At 38.3% G+C, this 8,737-nt stretch overlaps 1 protein-coding gene across 6 annotated transcripts in view; it reads right to left on the bottom strand.

Moving 5' to 3' along the window:
• Positions 1–642: 642 nt before the first annotated feature.
• The window catches only part of DDX10 (DEAD-box helicase 10), a 274,322-nt gene continuing 266,227 nt past the window's right edge, over positions 643–8,737 (bottom strand). For all 6 annotated transcript variants that reach the window (XR_013404274.1, XR_013404272.1, XR_013404273.1 and 3 more), the window contains one exon: positions 643–1,326. Coding sequence is in view for 3 of the 6 variants with exons in the window: in XM_077964258.1 (XP_077820384.1) it covers positions 1,149–1,326 (178 nt within the window). In the remaining 3 variants the exon portion in view is untranslated. The remainder of the gene's footprint in view (positions 1,327–8,737) is intronic.

The following is an 8,737-nucleotide window of genomic DNA, read 5'->3' as shown; positions in this document are numbered from 1 at the left end:
TGAAATGATGTTGGTGCTGGCTCACAAGGATACCAAACAAAAAAAGAAAAGAAACTTTTCTGAGACAAACGCGGACTTAGGCTGAGTTGAAAAGGTTTGAGATATCCAGGTGTTAATGCCATCATTTCTCTTCCTTGTAATTTTATTTGCACCTGTTACTGAAAATATTTGTGCATGGAGTGGGAAAATAGGAAAGGGACGGAATCATGAGAAGGTAGCAGATCTATAAGATCAGTTTCATGTCAAGACTCATTTCTTTACCATATTCTTTCCCCTTGAAGAATCTGAGTTATCTGTAACAAAAAAGAGGCTCTGCCTTGTTTTGCATCGTACTCATTACCAGGAGCTGGGTCTGGGTGGGGCTCTGCGGTAGTGCTGACTGGAGCACTTGCAGAGGACCTGCAGCTACTACATGCGCAGTAAGAGGCCACGTTTTAGTCAGTCTTCGTATTTAGAACTTCTGTGAATTTTATAAACGATCACTAGCAAACCTGCAAGTGTTAAGTTAAATGATATCCTTGAGAAGGCTAACTTAAGAACATGACAAATTCACTGTTTCAGGAATTGGCCAAGCACTTTAACCTTAAGAACCTTCCTTTGAGAGTTCTCTTACGTTACTGGACATAATGTAAACATTAATACTTTCTTTTATAGGAAACATGTTTATTATTGATTATCTCAATTCAAAAATATTCTTTCTCAGGGCTGGTCCATCATGCTCAGTCTCTTTGCAAATATTAAATACACCGAAATCATGAGCAATTTTAACAGTAACATAGAAACTTCTGTACAGTAAGCAAGACAGGAATTTCCAACAATGACACAAGAGCTCCAGAACTTGCCAGTAAAACAAAGGCAGCATTTCCAATGACAAGGCGTAGGAACCCATGGATAAAAATCTAACGGAACACATGCTGGAAACCGGGGTCAGGAAATGGTATCATCCACCCTCGATCTGAGTATGCTCAGTGATGGCACAAAGCTTATCCTGTGAGAGGGACTTGGAGATACGATCGCTTCTATCCAGAAATGTGCCCTTTGGGAATGGAGCATATGATACCTAAGTGCCCCCAAATCAACTGTGTTTCAACTTCTTGCCTATACAATCATAACCAAGGTTTCAAGGAGAAGGCAGGCGCAGGAAGTATTTAGCTTTGACTTCTTAGCAGATGTAACACCAGCTCTTCATCCTCCGCTAAAGACAGGCCAGTATCCAAAGGCTCTAACGTGTCCCACTTGGCCTTCTTTCGGTTACGACTTGATGGTCCCACGTCTTCCACGTCACTGTTGTTCCTCTTCTTCATTCCCTGCTGCTTCTTGGTATCACTGGTGAGAAGAAATCCAAAGATTTACTTTAGACTCAGTATGAAATCAAACATTTAAAATAGGACAAAATTACAGAGAGTTGGTAAAGTGATATTATTCAAGAATGAAGGAAACCATGGCAACATCAAGATATCTGTATAATTAGTAAGTACCTTCCCATCAGTAGATAGGTCCTACCATGCACCAAGCACGTGCAAGGTACTTTGTTCACACTGGGTATTCCAATCTTCACAATCATTCTAGGAAGTTACAGCTGTATCATCGACAATTTGAGGACATGGAGAGGCACCACAGGTATGTCTGGCTCCAGTGTGTGCTTGTCCTGCCATGTCAAACTACCTCTACTGAAAGTCAGGTTATCTTTAGGTAACAGTGTGCAAGCTAACAGCTATCTGGACAACAGGTGCTGCTTCTAATATCTGTTGCATTAAGCTGTGATCTAGAGATCATGCATAAAATAGAACCTGAGATGTTAAACTACAGATTACTTAAGACGTCAAATAAATTTCCTCCATTTAAAAATCTGTATCAAAGACACACACATAGCCTTAAGAAAGCAAACATTATTGCAGTATTTTGTACATACCCAAGACATAGACTATAAAAACAAAGCTAATTTCTGAAAGTAGAGGAAATCACTTGATATGCTAAAAATAGAAGAAAAAGCAAAACATTATCCTCCAAGCATTTTGAGATATTAGCTGTTCCAAGATGACCCAATTATTGGATATACGATTAAAACAAAATAAAAAGTCCATCTATTGGCAGTAGCAACCATGAATACAAGGCTTCCTCAGGGTCTGGCACTGCGCTACATACCTTACATAGATTATGTCATTGATATTCATGGTAACTCTCAGTGTGGAGTGCATGAGTCTCGTTCTGCAATGAGGTTAAGAGAGGTTAAATGACTGGACCAAGATTACACCCATGGGATTCAAACCCAGGTATGAATGATACTGAACCCAGCCCCAAAGGCAGGCTTTTGAAAGCAATTAGAGTTGACTCAATCAACATTTAAATACCAGGAACTGTGGAAAGAGCACTGGTTTGGCATCAACACAGTCAGACCTTTAATTAACACTTCTAACTCTCAGTTTTATTTGTAAAGACAGGTATTATGTAATTTATTTAAAATTGTGAGAATTAAATGAACTTATATAAATGAGAACACACAGTAGTGCTCAATACATGTTAACTTTCTGTCTATAAACTACTTCCTTTTAAATTCTCACATTCACTATATCTAATCAGCAAAAAAAAAAAAAAAAAATCACAGAAATATTACATTATATCCCAAGCACATGACGTGTTCTGAAAGAGAACAAACTGCTCCACTTCCAATGGCCTGGATTACTCTTTAAGAAGACAGCCTGGATATCAAAGTGAATGCACCTAATCAGCACATCCATTTATGACCAGCTTGATGCAAACCTGGAAATCATTCCTCCATTTTCCTCCCAGAAGTGTCCAATGCTCTGACTCAGCCATTCTCTTTCACCATTGGAGGAAAGACAAACTAGATGGCACTATGAGGTTATTTAAAGCCACAAATTACTGTATTTTAAAAGAGTGCCTGGAGAGATGAACATGAAAGAGTTCCCTGTGATACAAATTCAGTCAGCAAATAATTAAAATAATTCTTAGTGAAAAGGGGCCTTAAAAAAAAGTATTGAGCCCTAATCTTATGAGTATGGCCAGTCCTGTGACAATCCCACAGGGTTATAGTGCCAGGATTTATCTGGTTCAAGGGAATACTGATTTTTGCTCTACCTATACGTCAAGTGCATCTCAGGTCAGCTCATCAGAAATGGCCTGATTAGTGAGCTGTCTATTGCATCCTCTGTTAATGTGCTCCTGCACATTACATGCGCTGCAGGAAATAGGTGGTTTGGATAATAAAAGGTGGAAAATTATGTAGTCCAAGTATTTTCACAATAGGCAGCTTTGCTGCTTTGTGGATCACTTCAAATTCTAGGAAGGCCCTTTATACTACTTTCTATAGCAAATGAGCAGCAATCTGTATAATAAATTAATTATTAAACAACAGTATAGGTATTCTACAGATAAATTACCAAAAGGGGGATACTGTAATAAACCTAGAAAGTAATTAGGAAGCAGAAAGCAAACTATAGCCACTATCTGGTCTCTTCAGAAAAGGCCTCTTCCAAATGGAGTGGCACTAGAGGACTCCCTTTCATTTACAACCTAATGAATCAGGCAGGCAGTGGGGTTCTGACCCCATCTAGCTAATGTTCACCTGGAGCTCACTGGATCCAATTAGGGACAGGGACTTCTTTCTGATGGGTTAACAATCTAATATACGTAATAGAGAATTCTAGTTTCTTGATTTTTAAATATTTTCTGCAAGTTCTGGGAGGGGCTCTTGCATCTTTCTATCATGAGTTCTGTTAGGAGCCATGGTGGCAGCACATCATTGGTGCCATGTATCAAACAGATAGTAAAACATTCTGAAGATAACAGGTCCACTGAAATAATGAAAATGCAATAGAGGTTGAAAAAGGAGTGAAATCAGTGTTCTCCACTAAGCCGAGGGAGGTAAGGAGGTCCCTGAGATGACTGACAACGAGGGGGTGGCCTGCAAAACTGGGGCGAGTCCAAGTCTGAGCTCCACATTTTATCTTCATGTCAGCACTTCTGTGGGACTTAGACTCTTGCCACATTCTTTAAATGTTCAAGGCAAGGGTCAAAAGCAAACATATCACTGCTCAGCATTAAGACAGTGCAACACAATGGATAAAGCACATCTTAAAAAGCCAAAGCATCGCTTAACTCAGCACACCAAAAGCCCCACTACTGCTATAAAAATCAAAAGTAGAGTTAAAGAATTCAGAGATGTCAGTCTTTCAATAATCCAAATAACAAATACTTTATTAGTAATGTCTGGTGTGCCATTTAAAGGACGTATCATACAACAGAGAAAAAAATCATCATATAATATGTAATCTGAACAGATGATGACAGGGAAATTCGATTTTGAAATTTTTGTGAAAATGGATACACAAAAGCTTGTCTGGATAACCAAAGTAACCATCTGAGCCAAACAACTCACTCATTGCTAATAATTAAGCAAACAAGATACAACATTGGAATGTGAGTTCAATTTTAAAATCTTTATTTGTAATTGAGTTTTAAACGGAATATAACTTTCTGAATTTCTAAATTTTCTGAAACCAAACATCAGAATACTCGGAGAAACTGAACTTATTTTTCAATACGGCTGATTTCCTGGTTTCAACATTTTAACTTTTTTAGACACTTGTAGGTTACATCATCACCCCGGAATAACAGGGTTAATTTCACAAGAAACAAAAGAGCTGGAAGAAAACCTGAAGTTAGCATGTTCAGGTCAGCTTTCCTCCCAGTCCCTCACTCCTCAGGCACGGCCCTCACTCGCGAGCTCGGCAGACACTTGGGCATTTCCACCAGTGTTTGCTGCAAATGTGGTGCCTCCCTCTTCTGGGTCTTCCTTTGTCCTTCAAGACCCATCTCCAATTCCTTATCTCCCATGAAAGGTACAAATCTGCCTATTAAAAGTGATCTCTTTCTTCTGAATTGGAAAAGCGCCAATTAACTATTCGTTAACTTTCAATAATCCAAATAATAAAGACTTTATTAGTAATGTCTGGTATGCCATTTAAAGGACGTATCATACAACAGAGAAAAAATCATCATGTAATATGTAATCTGAACAGATGATGACAGAGTAGGTATGCTACGTAATCTTTGTTCCTGTTGATAACCTGATCTCCAACTTAGGGTCCCTGTGTCTATGGGAAAAGGTGAGACTGCTTAGGTCAAGATATATGAATCATGGGTTATTTTCTATATATATATATATATATATTTTTTTTTTAATCTGAAATTGTGTGCCAAAGACTAAGTTGTGGGATTTGTTTGCTTTTGGCTAGAATTATATTAACTGGGCTTTGTAAATGCTCAATACTTCAGATACTTGGATGAACTGGAAATTACATCTTTGTTAATGAAACAAATGCGAAATATTAACTTTCTTGAGAGATAAAAATCTTTTAACACATGGGACCACTATGGTTGAAAACAGATGATGACAGGGAAATTCTATTTTGATGATTTTGAAATTTTTGTGAAAATGGTTATACAAAAGCTTGTCTTGTGATGACGAAAAGGTTGGGAGTCATCATTCCAGGATAGAAAATGGTGCTCCATGGATCATATGGAGAAACCTGTGAGAATTCCTGATAATTTTACTTTTCAGTCTTACATATCAGCCTTATTAGGAAGCCATTCAATAATGGTTTCCATGACCACTCTCCCCTCAGGACAATACAAAAAAATTAAGAACCAGTCATCTTAAACAAAAGTTCTTGCTGAAATATCATTTATAAAACCTTCATGTATAACATTTCTCTTTTGAGCCCATTGTAAGCACGCTTAGAGAAGCAGTCTCCGTCAAGCACAGCTTGGCTCTTGTCTTTTTCATAAAAATTTCAGTGGTTCTCTGGAAAGATTATTAGTATAATCTTTAAGGAGCCTCATGAGCTGGTATATGCCTGCCTCTGTAAGCTGTTTGGCATTAGTCCCCCTTAATATAAAAGAGCCCCTGTTCTTTGGGGCTCCTTTCTATTCCCTGAATATGCCCTAGCTTCTCAGTTTCTTTTTATCTCGATATGGAATTTCCTTTTCTGTTTTCTAACTATCTAAACCTCCCTTATCCTTCAAAAGCCAGTTCAAATAATACCTCTTCCTCAAGGATTCCACCTTGTGCATTGTAATTTGGTATAGATTTCTTCTTCTGCCTACTAAATGGGTAGCTTTTTGAGGTCTGGGGCTCCTTGTCTTCATTTCTGAAGATGACTTAAAGAATTCATTCAGTAAAGGTCCATTCATCTGAACAGTAAAAATAATGACAGTTAGGGTTGTTCGAAGCCCCAAGGATTACCATCACTGCAACAAAAAAGGCAACATTTCAATGGATTTTGCTTCTAATTCAACTTCCAGCAGAGTTAACAGAGGAGAGTGTCACGTGTGGGAGCACCCCCCAGAACACTCAATCCAGTCTGTGGGTGCACAGGCTCCTGTCTGCTGACTAATCCTCCGTTTTTAATATCACAAGTTCCGGTGTTCTAAATTTTGGCTTTGCATGTTTTAAAAAATTATATAAGTGGCCAAATTATGGCTAAACCCAGTAACTTGTTTTTTCAAACACAACTTCTGCTGAGTTAACGCCCTGTCAATGGACAGTTTAAATTTTACCACTACTGCAACTTCCATGAGATGTAATCAGCAATCATCTAAATTTAAAGTACTTAAAGGTTGACTACAACCTCCCTGATTGTACCTTCCCAGTTTCCTCTTCCTCTATCCATTACATAAATGTTCATTTCCCCAGGTTCCATCCTTGGGCCTCAACTGTCCTCATCTTACATATTCATTCTGGGTATTCTCATGCAGTTCAGTGTTTCCACAGTCTTCCACAATGCTAATGACTTAAAAATGTGCATCTTTAGCTTAGGGTTTTTTCCAGACCACCAGATCAGCATATTCAACCAACTCCTGGATGTTTCTACCTGCACCTCAAACTAAACATACTTCTATCACATGTTTTCCCCAAATCTGTTCTTCCTGTATTTATTTCCCTTCTAAGTGAAAAGGACTACTCCCCCACTGAAAACCTCGAAGTCATCCTTGAGCTACCTTCTCCTTTATAACCTTAATTTAATTGATCCTCTCTCAAATCCATCTATGTTTTCTAGGGCTTCTGCAACCATCCTCACTCATTGACCTCCTTCCAGCTCTGGGAAGCCTTCCCTGACCCACCCCCATGTGAGTTAAGTGCCCTCTTAGGGTTACCCTAACATTGTGATTACTTCCATCGCACCATCTGAAATGCCTTATGGCAACTGTCTATGTGTTTATCTTCTATTACATTACAAGTTCCCTAAGGACAAAAACTTTGTCTTGTTTTTTGCAGCCACACTGCCTTGGTACCCAAGGGCTTAATACATGTTTCTTGAAGAAACGAATAAACCCCCTGGGCCGAGCTTCTGTCCTGCGTAGTATCTGACTGGCCCACTGTATGTCATATAGGGTCAGAAAGAATAATCCCCAACTAAAACCACATTCTTATCTTCTTTGCAGCATACATGATTCATTTTAAGCCAGTATGTAAGTAGACATTTAAATCTGCATTGTATTTTTTCTCTAAACACTGTATCATTAATTCCAAAGAAATTGAAGAGATCAAAGCCACAGTGAAAATTAACACACTAATGGTGGAAGGGAAATTATACTGTAAAAAAGTACCACCCAATAACTTCAGACTCACAATGAGAAATGAGACAATACTTTTAAGATTATAAAAAGATCAAAACTTGGCATGTCACTTCAACAAAAATGAGTAATTTTGATGTTCTTTGCAATAAAATCTAACTATTATCCTTTTAAAAATGTGTGATCACATCAAAATCTTAACCCTCAATGAAGTACTGACAAACACACTCTCTTTTGACCAAACTTGAGTCTGGCTCTTCTAAGTCCTCTTTCTGACTGGGCTTTGTCTTTAGTCCAGGTCTGCCAACTTAGTCCAGTTTAACAAGAATCCTGCTGAGTCAGTGTAACAAAAATCTCTCACCCTTAATATCTGGTCAAATTTCCCATCCCCCATGCTTGCCTTCAGTAACAATCCTGTGGAATCTGTTTAGCCAGAATCCTCCAAACCCTTGATGTTCCTTCTTAATAACTTTCCATTAATGATCCCTCCCTGTAAATCTCTGTAACTCTCACTCGTCCTAGTTGTACTCTCAGTTGAGCTCAGTCTCTCACCCCTACTAAAAAACCCCATTGCAGTGGCCCCTACCCCTTGAATAAAGTTTGACTTACTATTCTTTAGTAAGTGTCATGAATTTTTTTCTTTAACAGCATGTAGCACAGTCAACAAATGACTATGACTTCAAGACAAAGGTATCAGGTTCCATAAGACCTGCAATAACAGTGGGATCTCCCCTCACTTTCCTGGACGTTAGACTCAGGGTGGTTTGCCACCAGCAGATACAATATTTCAACAGAGTATAATAAGCAAATACAGCACTTGTCAAAAACATTAAAAGTTAAAATTGAAGTTGCTTTCATTTTTATCACAAGAGTACTACCTAATGTTGATGGGAAACTAGACCAAAAAGCAAATTCTCAACTTACATCTTTTGTTTTCTTTTGAAGAGAAAGACCTTTAGAAAAAAACAAACAAGAAACATTGGTATCCAGGAAAGAAACAAAGTGGATGAAGATTATATGAAGCCACTAGCTACTCTAAATGAAGTACTTCCCTGATTGTTGAGAACTACATACTGGGTTCTTAGAGAAAGTGGAAACCATCTTGTTCATTAGGGTCAATGGAGAATGGAAGAGGATC

This window comes from Macaca mulatta, chromosome 14 (assembly GCF_049350105.2).
Source record: "Macaca mulatta isolate MMU2019108-1 chromosome 14, T2T-MMU8v2.0, whole genome shotgun sequence".
NCBI classification, from domain to species: Eukaryota; Metazoa; Chordata; class Mammalia; order Primates; family Cercopithecidae; genus Macaca; species Macaca mulatta.
This window is presented reverse-complemented; position numbering and strand designations above follow the sequence as displayed.